The 22,289-nt window shown below is 42.5% G+C and overlaps 1 protein-coding gene across 1 annotated transcript; it reads right to left on the minus strand.

Moving 5' to 3' along the window:
• Positions 1–229: 229 nt before the first annotated feature.
• LOC110878843 lies at positions 230–2,512 on the minus strand. The gene is made up of 2 exons (XM_022127222.2): positions 1,570–2,512; positions 230–1,491 (listed from the first exon to the last, which is right to left on the minus strand). The coding sequence occupies exons 1-2, from the start codon at positions 2,048–2,050 to the stop codon at positions 347–349; spliced, it is 1,626 nt and encodes a 541-aa protein (XP_021982914.1). The 5' UTR covers positions 2,051–2,512; the 3' UTR covers positions 230–346.
• Positions 2,513–22,289: the final 19,777 nt, after the last annotated feature.

The raw sequence follows: 22,289 nt of genomic DNA on the forward strand, positions 1-22,289 counted from the left end.
TAATATTAGGTCAAAATGAAGCAAACTTTTATTCGGTGAAGAGTATTTTAGAAAACTAAAAAAAAAACACATTTCTTGAACAAGTGTACCGGAAATTTTTTGATGAAATGCTACAAAGAAATTGTTTTACCAAAATTGCACAATCTTGAAAGATAAAACCTACAATACACAGGCGTACAAACGAGATTCTTTCTTTATTTGACAAAATAAGATTGTATATAACTAACTATAAGTTGAAACAAGATACTCCTATTTAATTGATAAACCATAGAAACCAAACTAGTCAAAAGAAATGACTAGATACACATAATAATATTACAACAATATGGATGCACCGAAGTATAAGCTAATGAGCTTGATCACATGCATATCTAGAAGCACACTTAAAATGTAATGCATATTCACACTCCAAGCACTTAAAGATCATCTTGTACTGTAATCGGTCACGACACTTAATGCACTCGCCATCGCTCTCAAGCCCTTGAACAAATGCCAAGCGGTGTGAGTGATCTTTGATCTCAAGCGTTCCTCCAAATTTAACATTGAGAAACTTATAGACGCATTTGCGATTTTTGGCATATGTATTTTGCTCACATTGAAGTATTAAGGGCACACAAGCAGCATGCATTGACTGGGCACATATAGTGCAATGATAAAACCACTTCCAAGGGATTAATTCATCCTCACATATTTCACAAAAGTATTCGCTAATATGATTCTCTGCTGGTTCGTATCTTAGGTTCAAAGGATGTTTATCGCACTTGTGCTTAATCACTCTAGGCAATAACAAAGCACACTCCACATGAATGTTAAAATTACAAGAAGGGCAATGAAATACCAGATTTCTCCGGTGCATCCAGTATCCGCATGCTTTGCAATATTCTTCAGATTGCGTATCTGAAGGTTTCACTATCGATAGGAGATGATTTGGATGAGCGTCATGTGTGATTTCTTTAGGTATGAATGCACAATTGATATCAACATAAAATTTACATATTGTGCATCCGTATGAAAAACCATTGGATGGTAACTCACAAACGGCACATTCGAAGACACCAAAGAACTTACTAGGTATTTTCGGTAGAAGAAAAAGAGTATGCTCAGGATGGCCCACGTATTCTTGTACTTCAGCCGGTAGTTTGGCACACCATTCATGAAGAACAAAACAATATTGTTCATCATCATATTGGCAACACACGTAAAAGGGTACCGTCATGATTGGTTTCACACACCCATCACATAACAGTTGAATTCTTTTCATGGGGTCATGCAGAGAAACACCAGCTGGTGTTTGCTTGTCGAAAAGGACGAGTGGGTGTTGATGGCTAGCATGGGTGAGCATCTCACCCTCATGTTGTTTGGAGTCACCAATCAACTCGTGTTGGTTAGACATATAACGCTTCAGAAGATTGTCACCTTCATCATGAAATGGACAATGGAGCAGATTCGGGTGTTCATCTTCTTTAAAATTTTTGTAAGTTTTGCCAAGGCCTGATTAAAGATATACCTGGAATTAGATTTAAGACACAAACTAAAAAAATTATAAAAAACGAAGAAGAGAATGCTCACTTGCAGTTTGGAAGATGGACATAAACGGCTCTCTTTTTGAAGTTGCACAATCAACATGCGCGTAATACAAACATTTATCGCATTTGTAAATCCACAAATGAGAATAAAATATGCCACCACAAACTCTACATTTGGGATAGTATTTAGCTTCATATTCGGAATTCGGAAAGGAATAGGCAAGAGTAAGTGGATGAGAATGAGTGAAAGTCCCATCAGTATGATTTTGTATAAGTAATTTGGTAGGCAGCAAAGCACATTCCAGGTTGATTAAAAACCTAGGACAAGTGGTACACTGAAAGAAGACCCCTTCATGTTTGTTACCACAAGCTACACAACCTGATACTATGGGCCAGGGCATTCGATCCAGTTGGTGAGGGTGACTATGGTGGTTTATCTTCTGCTCCAGCAAAGTAGCACAAATTATATCCATTTTAAAGTAGCAGGTACCACAGTCATACCGGCCAGAAATACTCTTCTGCATAAGATTGCAGGCATGACACTTAAACCCATACCTACCTCCTGAATTAAAATAAAGATTATGGCCAGGATGTAACGGGTGATTTTGTAGGATCTCGGGTAGCTCAGCACAGAATTTGTGCAATGAGTAGTTACAAGTCTTGCAGGAGTAGTAACACAAATGAAATGAAATGACCAGATCTGTTCCTTACAAAGGTTCCTTACAAAGGTTCAGCGGATGCTCGTGACGAAAGGCACGGAGCGGGTCCATAGCAGCTACATCAATAACATATTTATGTTACACAAAATCACTATTCGATTAGAAAAATAGAAGAGAAGAAGCCAAGAAGGAAGGTAAGGTGACCAACTTTCTCTCCGGTGAGTGCAGCGAGGGGGTTATTAGGTTTTGTAACTGGGCTTTTAAAAATTATAGATATGGCCCAATTCAAAAGTAATAAATCCCTATTTGACATATTGTTTGGGCTTTCATTAAAAAACATCAGCGACAGTAATTTCAACCTTTATTTTTTTATTATTCATTACTTTCTTTAGTATAAAATTTATAAAATTTTATTTGTTTTGTTATTATTTTTATTATATTTGATTACTGTAGTAAATTTACGGAACTCGTAAACCACAAACTTGTGGTGTAAAAAACTACACGCACAGCATTTTTTTTTAAATTTTTTTTACGAATGTGTTTATAATACATGCATCTACGTTTTTGAAAAAAAATTTGGTCCACCTCGCCCCGTACGGTGTGGTTCTCGCGGTTCTTACAACTCGAGGTGGTTCTCATTCTAGCGGTCCCCTATATATATATATATATATATATATATATATATATATATATATATATATAAATATATATATATATATATATATATATATATATATATATTATGGTTAGGATCATTTGTGAACAAACCCCTCACTACTAGAAAAGTGTATAATTTCCTACACAATTATTTTTGTAACATATTCAAACACATTTGTGAAAAATTTTCTACGATTTTTTTTTCCAAAATTCTATGTCAAATTTTTGACGCAACAATAACAGAAAATAAAAAAACCCTAATTAATTGACAGTTGCGTCACAGATCTGTTAGAAATAATCTACAAAAGGTTGATTATTAAATCATTTCCTACAAGTTTGTCACAAAATACTTGATTTTGAATACTAGTGAACTGTCATAGCCCTTGATTATCAATACACAAGTGTAGATGATGAAAATACACTAGCGTATACACTAGTGTATTTTACGATTTGATGATGTAAATAAATGGCCAGAATTTGTTCACTTAGTTCACAAATACACCACACTTCACTATAGAACCCCCACCCCCCCCCCCACCCTATATATATATAGACACACATATCTACTTGTGATTAAAAATTACATTGCAAACCCCAATAATAAAAGTCTACTTCCGCCACTGCTTAAGAGACATCTATTTGGACGTGAGACTAATTATAATATTTTGTGTGGGTTTAGGTGCATCAATGTTAGTAGGTGATGTCCATTTAATTATCCAAAATCGACATAATACGTGCACGTAGAACAACATCGAGTTGTTTTTTTTAGTATGAGTTTATAATAAAAGTTGGCAATTTCAATCATCTAAAATTATAGATAGAGATTCCTTCATACTCAAGAGAAACACACAAATCCGACGGGTAATAAGTAATCCCAACGGATATATTAGATACGCTTTTACATGTGTGCACATATATATATAAAACAAAATCATAGTTTTATTTTAATACAAAACAATAACTAAAACAAACTTCCCCTTGATCGACCTATTTTTGAATTCTCAAATGAGCACCAAAAGTAAGCATGTATAAAATGAAAGAGAGATACATACCAATTGAAGAATCCATCAAATTAATTTCCTTCTGAGATCAATAAGCAAGTTCAATATACCAATTTACAAACACACTAATTAATGCACCATTTATAAAGGAAAGAAAAGTGGAATATCTTTGGTTACACGTAAGGCATGAACCATTTCATAAGAAATCTATTATTATCCCCACTCTTTGATTCCTTCCTTCCTCAGCATGCATCCCATATACACTTTTTTATTTTACATGGAAAGGATATAAACTTAATTTGTTGTAAACTTGGAATCCATTAATTTTATTTTACAGTATTTTGTATAGTTGGGATGGTGTATGTAATTCGGGTCAATATTACATTATATTATGCGGTTCTGTTGAAACAATGGTTTAACCGAAGATAACCAAAGGGATTGTTTCACTTATGGGTTCAACCTCTTTTCTAGCTCGCGATAAGGACCTGTGATCTGCAAAACAGCAACACCGTTAGTCTCGTTAAGAGGGGAAAGGGAGGTTTTCCCTCTTAACCAGGCTCCGGCGTGAGAATAAGTACTGTTCCGAGAGGAATGAAATAGTGTGTGTATAGAGTGAGTGAAGAGAGCTAAGATCCTTGACCTGAATGATGAAGGGTTCTATTTATAGCCGGAGGGTGAAGAAGGAGGAAGCAGCTGTGCCAGCTGTGGGTGCGCGCCAGCTGTCCGACCAAGGGGAATATCCTCTTGGTCTGCTCTGTCAGGGACGGCGTAGTGGTACACGTGGCATCCCTGCATTCGACGGTGCTGGGTACCTCGTACTGGTCATGTCAGCCCTGCTCCCTGGATTGTCGCAGGCCCATGTGGCTTCCTGTGTATGGTGCCACGTATTGTCCTTGATGTTGGGCGAAGCATCTTTGATGTTAGCCGGGCCTTATCCGGGTGTCTTCTGGAAGCTTCTAGAAGATCCGGATGATGTGGATGCCTTGTGTGCATGGAGGTGGTGTGGTCCTTGCCATGTAGGCAGGGAATTGGGACCATACCTCTTCAAGTCCCCCCAGTCCAGTGTGCCTTCTAGTTGAGTTTATCGTCTAGGAGGGATTCTGGACTTATGAGAGTTGTTTTTCTATGCGTTTCGTTAAAAAAGGGGGGTCGAATGGACGCATGCCGCATGGGTTTTGGCCCTTTGAAAAATTGAGCCAAATGGACGCATGCCGCATGGGTTTTGACCCTTTGGAAAAATGGTGAGCCAGATGGCCGCATGCCGCAAGGGGTTTGGCTCTTTGAAAAAAAATGGTGAGCCAGATGGCCGCATGCCGCATGGGTTTTGGCTCTTTGAAAAGTTGAGCCAAAAGGCCGCATGCCGCATGGGTTTTGGCTCTTTGGAGAAGTTGAGCCAAATGGCCGCATGACGCATGGGTTTTGGCTTGTTGAAGAAGTTGAGCCAAATGGACGCATGCCGCATGGGTTTTGGCTCTTTGAAAAGTTGAGCCAAAAGGCCGCATGCCGCATGGGTTTTGGCTCTTTGAAAAGTTGAGCCAAAAGGCCGCATGCCGCATGGGTTTTGGCTCTTTGGAGAAGTTGAGCCAAAAGGCCGCATGCCGCATGGGTTTTGGCTCTTTGGAGAAGTTGAGCCAAATGGACGCATGCCGCATGGGTTTTGGCTCTTTGAAAAGTTGAGCCAAAAGGCCGCATGCCGCATGGGTTTTGGCTCTTTGGAGGTTTCTTCTGTTGGAAGTTTGGTGGTTATGGGGGCGTGTTTGGTGTGACCGTCTGACGTCTCTGTCCTGTCGGAGGTGGACAGTTGCTTTAGTCAGTTGCTTTCTGTCACCTCAGCAGTCTCTGCCGCCCATGTTTTCCGAAAAACGAGCCGACGTCTTCTCTCTCCTCTGACGTGTCGGACATCTATTGGTTGCTTTTCCTGCCTCCTGACGTTCCACTATCTCTCGCATTTAATGCGATGAGTATAAATAGTGGAGCGGTTATTCACTTCCCCTTATCTTCGAAATTTCTAAGTGATTTTCTCCCTTTCTTTCTCCTTTGTTCTTCTTGTTCTTCATATTTTTTCAAATCCGAAGTATCTTACTCCTGATTTTTCTTAATGGCTGAGAAAAATCCTACACAGCAGAAAAGGAAACAACGGAGTAGGGGTCCTCCTGGCCCGGATCGGGCCGTCATTAACTGGAAAGAGGAGGAATTTCATAACCTCGTTAGAGGGCATAACTTTCGACCTGAGTGGGGGGCTCGATATCCTCCGTCTGGGTCTACTGCACTGGATGCCCCCCCCCCCCCGGTTTTATCACTTTATATGCCGCTTTTTTCCGAGAAGGCAATTTTAGATTGCTCATTACTAAGTTTGTTGCCGGTGTTTTGAGGGGTTATGGGCTTCATATCTCTCAAATAAATGCCATTGGGCTTCCCCGGATTACTCACTTCGAGTTTGTTTGCCGGTCTTATCGGGTTGAACCAACGTTTCAGATGTTCAACACTTTTTATAGTGTGACATATTCTAGTGGTTTTTATTCTTTTCAAGCCAGGACGGGGGTTGTCCCAGTGTGTTCTGCCCCAATAAAGGGTATTCATGACTGGAAACAGAAATTTTTCTACATTCGTCGTGGAGTGATTCCGTCGGAGATGACGTACAGGCAGGTTGATCAAGGGATTCCAAGGGTGGAACCGTTGGAGGATTTTGCTGCCCAAGAATGGTATGGGAGGATAACGGCCAAGGCAACTGCTATTTCTCAACTGGATGAAATGGCCTTGGTCGGTGCTGGGATGAGCATGTTATGGGTGCCTAAGCATCCTTTGGGTCAGCCTGTCTACAGCCATAAGGGCAAATGTATGATTCCTTCTTATTTTGTTGGTTGTTTACTTCCCTTTAGGCTTGTTTTGTATTTTGATTTTGGTTGTTTTTCTGCAGTTGGTTATAGTTTGTTGAATGCTCTGGATCCCAAAGCGGCGGGTGCTATGGTTGAGGCCATCCAGGCTGATGGTAACCCAACATGGCTGGATCAAATACAAGATCGTTTCTTGCATCCTACCGAGCAAAGTTTGAGTCGATATGCTGCTGAAGTTCTTGGTGAGGATGTTTGGGATGACTTTGTTGACTCTGATCAGGAGGAAGTCATCATTGTTTCCAGTGGGAGTTCTGGTCGGGGTGGTGCAGATCTAACGTCTCGTTCCGCGCGTGCAGGTACCGTGCCTGGTGGTAATGCTGAACCGGTGCACGAGGTTGTTGGAGATGATGAGGATGCTGAAGCTTCTATCGATCCGTCTGCCCAGTTGGAGACGAGGAAGAAAGCCCGGACTGATAGGTCTGGAAGGAAAGGAGAGAGAACCGAGGGTGGAACTGCTGGATCTTCTCGTAAGCGACCCTCCATTCTTTCTTGTCTAGATTATGTAGTAGTGTCTGATACGTTGTCTGGCTTAGGCCCTGGGGAGGTGCGTCGAGGGTCAGATCCTGATGATGGAGCTACTTTGACTGAACATATGAAAAAGAAAGCTTTGGATGATCATAAGCGTCATCTGGATGAACAAGCTGCTGCTCTTCTTGCGGCCAAGAGAGCTAAACTTCAGAAGGAGGCTCCTCCAGCACCCTCAGAATCTGAAGTTGATTTGGGTGTGTTCAGTGGTGGTCGAGGGAACTTGTTGGAGGAGTTGTATGCTGCTTCTGCTCCACGCCCTGGTGAGTTATTGTTGGCAGTGTTTTGCCTTGTTTTATCTTGGGAAATTTTGCTGACTCTTGTTTTATTGCAGTGCTTAAAACGACGAAGAAACCTCGACCGGTGGATATTTCTCAGATTACCCCACCTACTTCTCCTCCGTCGAGGGTTGTTGGTTTAACTCCTCCACGAGACGATGTTGAGGTTCGTGTGGAGGGTGGTGAAACTAAAGCTGGGGGTAATGCTGGAGGTGATGAGGATGTTGAAGGCGATGGGGCCGCGGGTAATGTTGCGGCTGGTGATTAGGGTAAAGGTATTGAGCTGAGCGCTGAGTCTAGTGAGACTACCCCGCCGCGAACCGTGTATACCAAGCGCCCATCTGGTGGTGGTGGAGCTACATCTGGAACTGTGCGGGGTCTGCACGTTGAAAGAATGCCTGAAGAGTCATGGGAGAACCCTGCTTGTGACGATATGCCGCATGTTCCTCGGTGGAACCTTGTGCAGGGTTCCCGCATGGATGACTTAGACAACTGTCATCAGTTTTTCTCTTTATCTCTGCCGCCAGCTGAAAGAATGTTTCAGAAGAGACGCAACCGCTTTGCCCTTATGGACGATCACGTTAGAGCCGGGGTTAACTTCTTTGCTACTTCCCAGGAAATTCTTCGTGAATGGTGATCTATGGGGGAAGAGACTCTTGAATTTGAAGAGTGTAAGAAAGCTTTCTCTGAGGAAAGGGAGAAGTTTAACTCGGAGAAAAAGGGTTTGCAATGGCGGGTTGCTGAGGCGGAGAGAAAGTTGGAAGAACAGAAGCAGTTGAATGAACAGAAGCAGAAGGAATGGGAGTCTGCATGCGCGCGCACGAACTTGGAGATGCAGTCTCAACGCGATGCTATTGTGCGTTTATCTGGTGAGAAAACGGCTCTAGCCGATGAGGCTAACCAGGTGCGGCTTGCTGCAGAGAAAAAGGAGAAAGAGTATGTGGCGCGGATTGACAAGTTAGAACTTCTTGCGCAAGAGAAGGCGGCGGAATGTGAAAATGCTCAGCGTCTTCTTGATGAGAAGACGGCGGAGTGTCATGCCTCTGAGGTTCTTGCGGAGGAAGCTGCAGCTGATAATAAGTGGTTGTTGTCTCGCGGTGTTCCCTTGGTAACTTTCTCTTCTCTTCTCTTTTTTTTTTGTTTTTGCATGTTCTTCCTTGCCATTTTATTTACTTTCTGTGTTTTTCGTAGCTTGCTGATCGCATCGTACATTCATCGGAGCTCGCCCGCTATATGTTTGAACTAGGTGGGGCGGGTTATAATAGTGGACGCAAGTTCGGGTATGCGGAGGGTAAGTTTGCTGCTTCTAATAACGAAAGCGATCATAAATTTGAGCTTTTCAAGGTTGACTGCGATAGTGCGTATGCGGCGAAACGGCGAGAGTTTGCAATGCTTGATTTTGCCGTAGTTAAGGCTGCTGGTAAGTTGGCCCTCAAAGCTGATGGGGTTGCTTTGTTAAAGAAGGCATTGGGAGAAGATGATGCTAGCGGTGCAGGTGGTGCTGGTCCCAGCCGCACTTAATTTGGGATTTCCGGCCTGTGTGCCGCGTACAGCCTTGTATGGGCTTGTAATGATGTTTCAAGACAATTTCTTACTTTGCACTTGTAGTGTTGTGTACTTTGACAGTTGTGTTTTTGCTTTGATTATGTTTATGCAAATTTTGAAATCGTCATAATATGTGCATGTTTTAATTACTTTGATTAGGTGTCACGAATGAATGATGGCGCTGACAGGTGATGTTGTGTTACTACAACGTTTTTATTATGTCGTTTAAGTATGCGCGCTTGCATGTGATATACGAAGTGATCGAGTTGCAGGTTATTGTGTGAGCTCGGCTGGGATTACAGCCTTGGGAGCATTACAATGTTTAGTTGCCTTGCTATCGATGTTTTCGTGTTTATGTGGGCACGAAGTTATGTTTTTTGGCGTTTTGTAGGTTTTGGTTGTGTTTTCGACCCGGCTGTGCACTTGGCTGTGACGAGCCTTGGAGGTCTACAACGTTTCCTATGGTCGAGCCATTGATGTTTTCGTGTACGCCCAAAGTGATAAATGCAGTTGTGACAAAAAATTTGCATGAAGTAAATATAGCCAAACACTTCTTGTATTAGGTAAATGTGTTGGCGATTCGCCCTATACGATTACATGTTTATATGTAGCATTTTCGTAACTGTTGGGCATTCCAGGTTCGTGGAACCTCTTTGTCGTTCATGGTGCGTAGCTTGTATGCTCCCTTGCCGAGGACCTCATCGATGATGTATGGGCCTTCCCATTTGGGAGCCAGTTTTCCCGGTTTTTCTGCGTTGGACGCTTCATTGTCCCTTAAGACATAATCGCCTGGGTTGAAGGTGCAGATGCGGACTCGGGAGTTGTAATATTTTTCAAGCTTTGTCTTGTATTTGGCTTCGTTGATTGCCGCTATCTCTCTCCGTTCTTCTAGGAGGTCCAGGTCGATCCTCCTTTCTTCTTCGTTATTGATCAGATTCATGGAGAGCATTCTCGGAGATGGAAGCCCGATTTCTGCTGGGATCACAGCCTCGGACCCATAGACCAAGCTGAACGGTGTTTCTCCATTGCTTGTCTTGGGCATTGTTCTATGGGCCCATAATATGCTTGGTAGCTCGTCGACCCATCCTCGTCTCTTTTCACCGAGTCTTGCTTTGATGCCATCAACGATGCTTTTATTGACTGCTTCAACTTGACCATTCCCTTGCGGATGTGCGACCGACGAGAAGGTGTGTTCAATGTTTAGTTCCTTGAACCATCGTTCGAGATCATCTGCTGCAAAATTTGTACCATTGTCGGTGATGATGCGGAGTGGAAGGCCGAAACGGCATATGATTTGTTCCCAGATAAATCGTTTAACGACTGCCGATGTGGTTGACGCAAGTGCTTTTGCTTCTACCCACTTGGTAAAGTAATCGACCGCGACGATGATGAACTTGACTGCCCCCGGTGCTTCTGGGAAGGGGCCCACCATGTCTATGCCCCATTGTTGAAAGGGCCATGCGGTTGTTACTGGCACCAACTCGTTTTTTGGACGCATGGTTTTTGGTGCATGCCGTTGGCAGCCGCCGCATTTCCTTAATTCTTTCACGGCATCGAGGTGCATTCCGGGCCAGTAGTAACCGACGTTCATTACTTTAGCCACTACCATGCGCGGCCCTGCGTGGATGCCGCAGATGCCCTCATGTACTTCCCGGATCAGATAATTTGCGTCGTCAGCGTCAACACATCTCAGCAGGGGGCCGAGATATGACTTTCGGTACAATATCCCGTCCGCCATTTGATAATGTTCTGATTTATACTGGATTTTCCGCGCCTCGGCTTTATTTTCTGGGAGTATCCCGGACTGTAAGTACATGATGATGGGTGTCATCCATGACGTGGTTCCTGTTTGGATGACGTTGACTTCTCGGAGTGGAACAGACGGGTTGCTTAAAACTTCTATGCGTACGTCTTTGGCTAGGTGCTGAAAACTTGTTGACGCAAGCTTGCTTAAGGCGTCTGCCGGCTTGTTTTCGCTGCGGTTTATGTGGTGCACCTTGTAAGAATAGAAAGTTTGCAGCAACGTCTTTGCTTGGTTGAGGTAGAGTGCCATGATGTCGCCCTTGGCTTCGTATTGACCGTTGATTTGGCCTGCCACTAGCATGGAGTCCACATGTGCCTCAATATGTCGGACTCCCATTTTGATTGCTAAGCGCAAGCCGGCCAGAAAGGCTTCATACTCTGCCTCGTTATTTGTGCTCTTGAAGTCTAGGCGTATGGCGTAAGTGAACTCGTTTTTGTCAGGACTCACTAGCCGTAGCCCCGCGCCTGCCCCATCTTCGTTGGACGCGCCGTCAGTATACAGCATCCATGGTTCTTCGGTTTGTTTTTTCTCCGCTTTCTCCATCGCCTTACACTCTCTGTCTTTGTCATCGGGGACTTCCGTCATGAAGTCTGCCAAAACTTGGCCTTTTATCGACGGTCGTGGTCTGAAGACTACGTTGTGTCCCCCTAGCTCTATCGCCCATTTGGCCAACCTTCCTGATATTTCCGGCCTTGCTAGGATATTCCCAATATTGTAATTTGTTAACACGTGGATGACGTGATTGGCGAAATATCGGCGTAGCCTTCTTGACGCGTGAATCAGTGCAAGGACAAGCTTTTCCATGATTGCGTATCTTGTTTCTGGGTCGGTTAAAGTTCTGGACACATAATACACAGGTGTTTGGACACCTTGTCGATCAACCAGCAATACGGCACCGACGGCCCTGTCGGACGCTGAGAGGTACAAAACCAAAGGTTCTCCTTTGTTTGGTGCGGTTAAAGTTGGCAGCTTGATGAGACAGTCTTTCATCTCGCGGAACGCATTTTCTGCTTACGGAGTCCATTGGAATTGGGTTTTCTTCATGCAGTTTCGCAAGGTCTTGATGAATGGGAAAGATTTTGCCGCGTGGTTAGCTAGGAATCGATTGAGGGCTGCCAATCGTCCTGCGAGCTTTTGCATATCTTTGATGCTTGCTGGTGAAGGCATCTTCTCTATGGCCTGGACTTTTTCTGGGTTCACCTTAAAACCATCTTTGGTGACTATGAAGCCCAGAAACTTTCCTTCCTCCATTCCAAATGAGCACTTTGCTGGATTCAGTTTGATGCTCACGCTGCGCAGCGTGTTGAAGGTTTTCTGAATATTTACCAGCATCGCGCTCTCCTCCCTGCTCATGATTACCAAATCGTCCATGTATACCTCGATGTATTTACCGATGGCGTCACTAAATGTTTCGTTCATCAACCGTTGATACGTAGCACCTGCATTCTTTAGGCCGAACGGCATCTTGGTGTAGCAGTATAGCCCCGTTGGCGTGCGGAATGCGGTTTTATCCTCGTCTTGAACAGCCATCTGGACCTGGTGGTATCCCTTGTAGCAATCCAGAAAACATTTCCACCGAAATGTTGCCAAAGAATCTATTTTCTCGTCTATGTCTGGCAACGCATAGCAGTCTCGGGGGCATGCTTTGTTCAGATCCTTGTAGTCGACGCACATTCGCCAACTACCATTTGGTTTCTTTACCATGACTGGGCTTGCCACCCACGTTTGGTACCGGACTTCCTTGATGATTCCTGCGTTTAGCAGTTCTAACACTTGTTCTTTCATTGCATCATGTTTGATGTCCCCCAGGTGTCGTTTGGCATGCACTACTGGCTTCGCATCTTCTGAGACGTTTAGCCGGTGCTCCGCTATATGCCGTGGAACACCAACCATATCGGCCGGTGTCCAGGCGAACACGTCCATGTTGTCATGCAGTAATTTCTTTAGCGCACCACGCGTTAGGTCAGACATTGCGGGTCCCAGAGTGACCGTTTGTTCTGGGTATGCGCTATTCAATACCCATTTTTCTGCCTCTCTGCGCGGTGCGGGCTTGCTTGCTTTTGCCGGCCTGATTTCGTCTGTTGCTAGTACTTCCTTGCTTTCATATATCAATGCAATGCCTATTTCGGTTGGAAAGCCTATGGCAAAATGTGGTGCGGAACAGATCATATTGAAATCTCCTTGGGATTCTCGTCCTAAGAGGATGTCATGTCTTGAATGTGCTGGCAGTACCATGAATGTGACTTCTTCAGTTCTTGAATTTCTCCCGTCAGAAAGCAATACTGGGAATGAGATTTGTCCCAGAGGGAAGACGGCCTCGTTGCAGAAACCAGTTAGTGGGTAATCGACTGGTTCTAGGCGCGCCTTATCTTCTGGGTCGAACTGATTGAAGCATTGTTCGTATATGATGTCTGCGGTGCTCCCGGGGTCGATGAAGATGTAATCTGTTTGGTAGTGACCAATTACCCCTGGAATGACTATTGGTCGCTTTTCTCTTGGGCCTCCCCTGACTACTGGGAACACCACTTGCTTCTCGCGCCATGAATCATCTTGCGCGCGTTTGTTGTAGTTTTTTCTTGGTCGCCGCGGACCTCCTTGCACCATATGAGTTTCTAGCTTTCTGAGCTTCTTGTTGTCTGGGCCCTCATCTCTTCGTTGTATCTGGCGGTAATCGCGCTTTCCTCCTTTAACTAGGTGGCCGAGTTTTCCATCTCTTAGGGCTCTTTCGATTTCTTGCTTCAAGCTAAAACAATCATCGGTCAAGTGGCCTGTATCTTTATGGAATTCACAGAAGAGATTTGGGTCTTGCCCCCTTTTGTTGCGCATTTGCAAGGGTGGTTTAAATTGGTGATTTTCTGTGGCCAAAACTTCAGATGGTGTTTTAGTCAGTGGTGTCCACTGTTTTTCTCTGTTTTCTCGTTTAACTTCTTTCCGGTGGGCTATTTGGTTGATGGTATGGCGTGCGTCCTCCCGTGGAGGGCTCCTTTCTCGGTGTGCGGAGGCCTTCCAGGGCTGATTTCTGCCCTTTCTGTTGTTTCGGTCATTGTGATTGTGTGCACGCTGACGGTGGTCGTCACCGGTCAGTTGCCTGTCTGTTTGTGCGATGGTTTTAGCCGCTTCGATGAAAGTTTCCCAATCTTTGGGGCCTCCGTCTCGTCCTTTGATTCGCTTTATCAAATCATCGCACTTTACCGCCCGCATGAAGTGTGCACGCATCATCTTTTCCGGTATGTCTCCGATTTCCAAACATTCCTTGTTGTACCTTGTGATAAAATCTTCTACGCTTTCGTAGTCTTTTCTGTATATGTTCAAACAATCACCTGGGTCTCTGGCGTGTCTTCGCTGTTGAGAGAAGTGTGCCAAGAATTTCTCTCGGAAGTCGACCCATGATTTGATTTTTCCAGCTGGTAGATTATCGAACCAGATGCGTGCCGCACCAACGAAAGTTTGAGCGAACAGGTGACACCATGTTGGTAGGTTCCAACCACCTGTTGCTCCCGCTCCTTTGAATACTTGGAGGTGATCGTCTGGGTCTGTCAGCCCGTTGTATTTACCTACGTTGTGCGGCAGCTTCGTTTTATCAATGGCCGCGCATGCAATTTCGCGGATAAACTTTGAATTTTCAGCCATGTCTTCAGGACGATAGCTTAGGGTGTAGTCATGCTCTGCTTTTGGGTCGTATCCCGCGCGCTTGATTGGCTTGTATGCTTCGTGCTCCGGATGGAGCCTGCTGAATACTGTGGATTCCCCGTTGTATGTTGGGTCTTCTTCATCTTCATCCCATTCTGTGTTCATGTTACGTGCGCCCAAACGGGTTTGGATTGGTTTTCGGTGCAAGGTGGAGTTTTGCACGAAATTGCTCTCAGTTTCAGCATAAGTGTCGCGCGTATCTTGCACGCTGGGTCTTCTTATATTCTGCACTGGCCCTCTCTCTGGACGCAAATTCCATGCGTTGGCCTGTTGAGCCGTGTGTGTGCTCAGAGACCTTGGCTGCGGAGTTGCAAATGTTGTTTGGTTGGCCTGTGCCTGGAGCAGAGCTTGCTGTGCGCTAAGCTGCGTGTAAACTAAGTTTATAGACGCCATTTGCTCGGCGTACCAGGAGGCTAGAGTTTTTCCTTCTGGTAGCCCTAAGAGTGCGGAGTAATTGAGCTGTGTTGGTTCCGATGGAGCAGAAGGGCCTGCTCCATGGCTTAAACTTGGCATCGGGGGAGGTACGTGGTGCAAGGTCCCCGTTGGAGTTTGGAACCCAGCTCCGTTTGTGTTTTGTGTAACAGTTCTCGTTGGTGTTTGGAAGGCAGGTCCAGTCGTTGTATGGCTAACAGCCCTGGATGCACTTCCAAAGATGGATGGGAACTCGTTGTTCAGCTGACCTTCTTCGATGGTTTCGTTCCTTTGGCTCCTTTGGACGTGTGCTGTGTCCGAAACGAGTTCAAAGGAAGAAACTTCTCCGTCAACCGGGTGTGACTGATTTTGTTCTGCCATTTTCACGAGTGTTTTTTAGAAACGAAAAGAGGTGAGAGTGGTTTTTGCAAAAAAGCGGATGGCGCCAATGTTGAAACAATGGTTTAACCGAAGATAACCAAAGGGATTGTTTCACTTATGGGTTCAACCTCTTTTCTAGCTCGCGATAAGGACCTGTGATCTGCAAAACAGCAACACCGTTAGTCTCGTTAAGAGGGGAAAGGGAGGTTTTCCCTCTTAACCAGGCTCCGGCGTGAGAATAAGTACTGTTCCGAGAGGAATGAAATAGTGTGTGTATAGAGTGAGTGAAGAGAGCTAAGATCCTTGACCTGAATGATGAAGGGTTCTATTTATAGCCGGAGGGTGAAGAAGGAGGAAGCAGCTGTGCCAGCTGTGGGTGCGCGCCAGCTGTCCGACCAAGGGGAATATCCTCTTGGTCTGCTCTGTCAGGGACGGCGTAGTGGTACACGTGGCGTCCCTGCATTCGACGGTGCTGGGTACCTCGTACTGGTCATGTCAGCCCTGCTCCCTGAATTGTCGCAGGCCCATGTGGCTTCCTGTGTATGGTGCCACGTATTGTCCTTGATGTTGGGCGAAGCATCTTTGATGTTAGCCGGGCCTTATCCGGGTGTCTTCTGGAAGCTTCTAGAAGATCCGGATGATGTGGATGCCTTGTGTGCATGGAGGTGGTGTGGTCCTTGCCATGTAGGCAGGGAATTGGGACCATACCTCTTCAGGTTCTTATAGTTTTCTGTCTAAAAAATGTTTGTTTAATGAACGTTGTGCGTGTTCTTTTATTGTTTATGTATGCAACAATTATGTGGTATATTGTTGTTGGTATATTTATAGAGAAATTACCCATTTAATCTCAACTCTTTGTAAATTTGTAACATGATTGGTTTGTAATCGTAATTAACGTTAAAAATGTCAGTTTAATTGTCAATGAGGTAGTGGTGGAGTGGTTGAGGGAAAAAACTTGGTGTTCCTTGTGACCCAGGTTCGACTCCCACTCTTTCCCATTATTTTCTGCGGCATCCAGGTGAATGGCGAATACGGGTGGCGCCGGTTCGTCTTGGATGGAAGGCAAGGTTTTACCGATTATTCCACTGTCGTGCCTTCGGGCGGGTGGAGGTCGGGTTTCCGTTTGGGAGAGTCAAGGGGCTGGGGCGGTCGTGTAGTCGACCTTGGCCACAGCGCCCGGTGTCACGATGGTTGGTACGTCATTCCTTGCCGTTCAAAAAAAATTGAAGTAAAATAACTAGTTTACTTTTTTTAATTATGAAAGAAAAATAATAACAAAATAACTGAAACTTTGTAACGGAAATTTACTGCAATGGCAATGGATTCATCATTTTTTTTTATTTTTTATTAGATTACACCAGCAAATGGGACTTTGGTTTTTTAATCAAGTTAAATTTAAAGCTGTCGGACAAAATATCCTTGCACAAAAAGACAAAATAGGCAGGTGGTAACTGTAAAAATGAGACTTTTTGAATGTTGGACTAAAATGACAATAAAACTGAAACCCCATGGACCCAGATATAAAAAGTTTAAGATTTGGACTAAAATGACAAAACTGCCCAAACCACAACAACCAAAATGACAATTTACTCTAATGTTCCAGAGTAAACTAACGGAAGGAAAGGAAAGAAAACAGAAAGAAAGTAAAAATATTTTGTGTTCCAGAGTTTCATTTTAAGGAAGGAAAAGAAAGGAAAATAAAACATGTCGTGTTCCCGAGTTTCATTTAAGGAAGGAAAAGAAAGGAAATGACAGGAAAATTAGGCTAAATTCTTTAATATTTCTTTTCTTCCGATTTGGGAGGAAGCGGTGGGAAAGTCATCTTTTTTTTCCTTTCTCATCCTTTCCTTTCTCACTTTTGCTTTCTTTTCTTATCCCTCGTTAAGTTAACTCGGGAAAAGAGCGTAAGTAAAATATAATAGTTGAAAGAAAAGAATGTGTAACCATACTGAAAAGGATGAAACGTAATTAATACAAAGAATATGGATTGTCATTGAGATGCCTAAAAACACAAATTGCCAACATCAAAGGAATTAGGTTGGCAGATGATACAAGAATCTGTTACAACTTGACAAAAGGATATCACAAAAAACGAAATCAAAATTGAGAATCAAACGTAAAAATGAAAACTTACAAAATAATATTACAACACATATATTTTTTTAAAAAACGAGGCGATGTTATAAGATGACATGTAAGAGACCGGTTTGAAATTCGTTTTAAAAAAGTTGTGGGCTTCTAACATGTACGGTATCAAGTGATGCATGTGGGATTGGTCAAAAGCATTTACCCGCTTGAAATAAAATACATTAATATTTTATTCAATCGTACAAAAATAAATTACACTGAAATTGTTTAAAAATATAAATTATTAATATTATGGACTCATTAGAAATGTGGTCGAGTTATCTTTTATAAATTTTAAATTGTGTGTTTTTGGATAATGGGTAACTTTTAACCGCATAAAAATATAAACAGCTATATCTATGAACCTTATAGATATTGAGTAACAACTACTTGAAGAGTGTGTGATGGAGCACAAACAGTTTTATAATCAAGTTATAATCAAGTTTAATTCTAGGATTGCTAAAACTCGTCCCATACCTTAAACATTACCATCTTAATTGCTTGCCGACAACTATTATATTGTAGTTTAACTATGAAAATTTTGAAATCTATAGAAAAATGTGTTTTATATAGATGAAGATGAAGGCTCTCATGTAAACACTCTAATATAGATACATGGTGGCTAGAAAAACAAAGAAAAAAAGATAGTAGATGCCACATGGCATTCATCTATTGGCTTCACCGCCCAACTCAGCCAATTCTGAGAGAGTATTGTATACATTTTAGTTATAACTAGTGTGATGAGAGTCACACATCAGAGTGGGAGGCACGTGTTGCGGTGGGCGGTTCACTAACCATAACAACGGAAATAGAAAATCTAAAAGATACAATCGTATATCCTAAAAAAGTTTTCGGTCCATTGTTTTTTTTATTTTATTAAATTTCGTTAGATAACGGAACTAACGTTTACAAGATTATTACAAATTATTTAGTTAAGTTTAATTTAACTTAAATATGTAAAAAAAACTAAAATTAAAAAGAGCAAAAGAAAAGAGAAAAGAAAAAGGAAAAGAAATATGAGAAAAAGAAAAAGAGAAAAGGAAAAGGGAATGTGGGGTTTAAACGTTAGATAATAATGTGTATAGAGCAGGGACGGACCTGCCCTTTGGTGTGGGTGGACGGATGAGCACACTCTTTAAAAAAAAAGTAAGTGTTGATTTTCGTGGAAAATCTCGAGCGCACTCCTTCAAAATTTCAACCGTCCCCTTAGAAAAAAAATCTTATTAATTTATAAAAACAAAAAAAAATAAAAACTGTAAACACTGATTTTAACCCACTTTTACTTAACAAATTGTTATTAACCCTATCAGTTTCATTAATAAAGGCAATAAAGAATCCATTGTAAGCTTGTAAACCAAGGCCATATATGAATTTAACCTAACCAAATTAATTTTGAAGTAAAATAAAACAACCTAACCCAAATCGCCCCTTCCAATTCTTTCTCTTGCTTGCTCTGTGATCCGCCAGCCCCACTACCCCAACGATCAGCGCCCAACGATGGTAACAACAGCCATCTTCTCGCTGAAAAAAACAAATTCCGGCCACCAAACTAACCAGAATCCGAAACTTAAAGATGTACCTTCATTTATTTATGTTATTTTGTTGTTTTATGCAAGGTTGGAGAACTCTCTCGTCGCTAGTCGGCCGGTGATGTGGGACTAGCGACTACTCGGGATTAATCATGATTAATCGGATCGGGTTTTTTATATGTAATTTTCAGTTTTAGGTAATTTTTATATGTAAATATTTTAAGTATACAAGATTAACTGTTGGAATTCACATAGTTTGGTTGGAAACTGGCCGAAATATAAAGGTTTTTTGCCGGAATCTGTCTGGAATCGCCGATTTTTGCTGGGCGACTAGGCCCGATTAGGCACGACTAGCGATTAATGGTCTGATTAACGAAAAATTACACAGTGGCCGACTAGCTATTAATCGCCGACTAGTCGAGATTTTTACAACACTGGTTTTATATGGTTTTCCCGGTACCCCAAACATAGCTTTGAATGTGCTATATAGAGATTGTAACCGTTGGCTTTATTTTGACCTCGCGATACAATGTGGATTCTAAGCATAATGTTACACACGTGTTTGTAAACTTGTGACAAGAGAATCTTTTTATCCAAAGCTCGTGCGACTAAAAATAGGCAATACGATCACTAAAGATCTTAACGTGTCACTTAATTAGGGCATCCTAAGTTCTCTTTTCCCGTCCATCATCCCTCATTTACTCATTTAGGGCTAATGCTTTCTTTCTCTCTCTGCTCTGCTCTATTCCGATCGATTTTTATCCTCTCTGATGTTTATCTTTCTTGTTGTTCTTCTTCTTCTCATATTCATCTCCTCAACAATGTTCGGCAGAGGTTACTTCTATTGGATACATCTGCGTTTGAAACCCTAAATCATGTACCGTCGAGTGGTTGAAGAAGAGAATAATCATGTAAGATCAATTTTTTTATTCAGAAATTTTATTTCGTTTTATCTATTTTCTCATACTGAACATGATTACACCTTTTCTATCCTCAGAAGAAGAAACGGATCTCCTAGGGTTTCTTATCGTACTCGATGAACGCTTTTGTACAAGCTCCTCTTAATCGGTGACTCGGGTATGTTTGCTTTGTTGTATCATGTGATTACGAGTAGATTTATTTTGATATGTTTTGTACTTTGTCTTTCTAAAGCTTTTTTGTTGGTTTATAGAGTTTGTTGATTAGAAGCAACCTCTGCCGGACGGTTGTTGAGGAGATGGAAATGTGAAAGGTGACACCAGGTGTGTTGATAGGTGATACCAGTACAAAAGTTTAGGACATCACCAAGGTAACTTAAATGTAACAACATATCCTCCACATATAGTAATAGAATGATATAAGAACCCTTAAACTTTTGATTTAACAACAATGGTCATTGCCACATCTCTTGTATCTGACTCTTCCCATGAAGTTATCAAACTTTAAATACCATTGTTTGGGCGCTTGTTTCAGACCATACAAACTCTTCTTCAACTTACACACCAAGTTTTCTTTGCCTTTAACCTGAAAACCTTCTGGTTGTGTCATGTAGATATCTTCTTCTAGGTCACCATGTAGAAAAACTGTCTTTACATCTAGCTGCTCTAGATGCAAACCTTCTACTGCTACAATACTGAGAACAAGTCTGATGGTAGTCATTTTCACCACTGGAGAAAATATTTCATTGAAATCAATTCCCTCTTTCTGCTGAAATCCCTTGACCACTAATCTTGCTTTGTACCGTTTGGTACCATCATGTTCATCTTTGACCCTGAAAACCCACTTGTTCTTCTCAAGCGACTTCATCTCATCTTTCATTGCTAACTCCCACTGCAATGAATCTTTCAACCCCATAGCTTCTGATTACCACTGGGGTTCGCCATTTTCTGTCAAAAGTATGTAATTGACGGATGGTGAATATCTGTCTGGTGGTCTAACGACTCTGGAGGATCTTCTTGGTTGAAACTGAGGAGTTTCTAGGGATTCTGGAATTTGAGGAGCGACCTCTTCTTCTTCTTCTACAGAATCATTTCTAGAATCATCCCCTGAGCTCCCACTGTCGATTGACTCATTCCCATTTTCTAGAATGTCGACTGAAACTTCTTTTCTTGTTTCACCACTTTCAAATTCAACATACTCTTTCTGAACTTCTGGTCCTTTGGTGTTTCTGTCTTTATACAATTCGTTTTCATTGAAGACGACATTCTTGCTTCTGATTACGCTTCTGCCTTCACTACCCCAAAGCCTGTAACCCATTTGTTCTGACCCATAACCAATGAATGTGCACTTCTTGGATTTTGAGTCTAACTTATCCCTGTCACCAGCTTCTAACAAATCGTAAGCACTACAACCAAAGACTCGTAAGTGTTCGAGACTTACCTCCTCTCCTTGCCACATTTCTTCAGGCAACTTGAAATCTAGGGGACCGGTTGGTGAACGGTTGATCAAGTAGGCTGCAGTGCTAACTGCATCGGCCTAGAATGTCTTGGGCATCCCAGCATTTAGCCTCATGCTTTTAGCCCTCTTATTTAGAGTTCTATTCATTCTCTCAGCTACACCATTCTACTGAGGAGTTCCGGGAGCTGTCTTGATCATCTTTATCCCTTCCTTGGCGCAATAGTCAGTGAACTGCTTACTTATGTATTCACCACCATTAGCAGACTTTTAGCACTTTACCTTCAAGTTACTTTCATTTTCAACAGCAGATTTCCATATTTTAAAAGCATCAAATACGACAGATTTATGCTTAAGAAAATATACCCATACCTTTCGTGTTGAATCATCGATGAAAGTAACATAATATCTTGAGCCTCCTAGAGATAAAACTGAGGTTGGTCCATATACATCCGAGTGAACAAGCTCTAACTTCTGAGCTGTCAGTGTCTTCCCTGTCTTCACAAAAGTAACCCTCTTTTGTTTTCCAAGAACACAAGGTTCACAAAATTCAGTTTCCACTTTCTTCAAGTCTGGAAACTTAACTTTCTAAGCCAACATCTTCAATTCCTTCTCACTCATGTGTCCGAGTCGGTTGTGCCATAAATTTGATGGACTCGGACCGGTGGTCATTGCATGAACACCTTCAGCAGAAACTTCTGCCATGTATAGAGTACCTTGCTTCTTTCCTTTGGCAGTCACTAAATTGCCTTTGATCACTTTCCATTGTCCACCCCCAAAGTGAACATTAAACCCTTCATCATCCAGTTTACCAACTAAAATCAACTTTCTCCTCAAATTAGGATAACCCTGACATTTTTCAATGTCCATATAGTTCCTAATGAGATCT

Source organism: Helianthus annuus, chromosome 12, assembly GCF_002127325.2.
Source record: "Helianthus annuus cultivar XRQ/B chromosome 12, HanXRQr2.0-SUNRISE, whole genome shotgun sequence".
Classification (NCBI taxonomy): domain Eukaryota; kingdom Viridiplantae; phylum Streptophyta; class Magnoliopsida; order Asterales; family Asteraceae; genus Helianthus; species Helianthus annuus.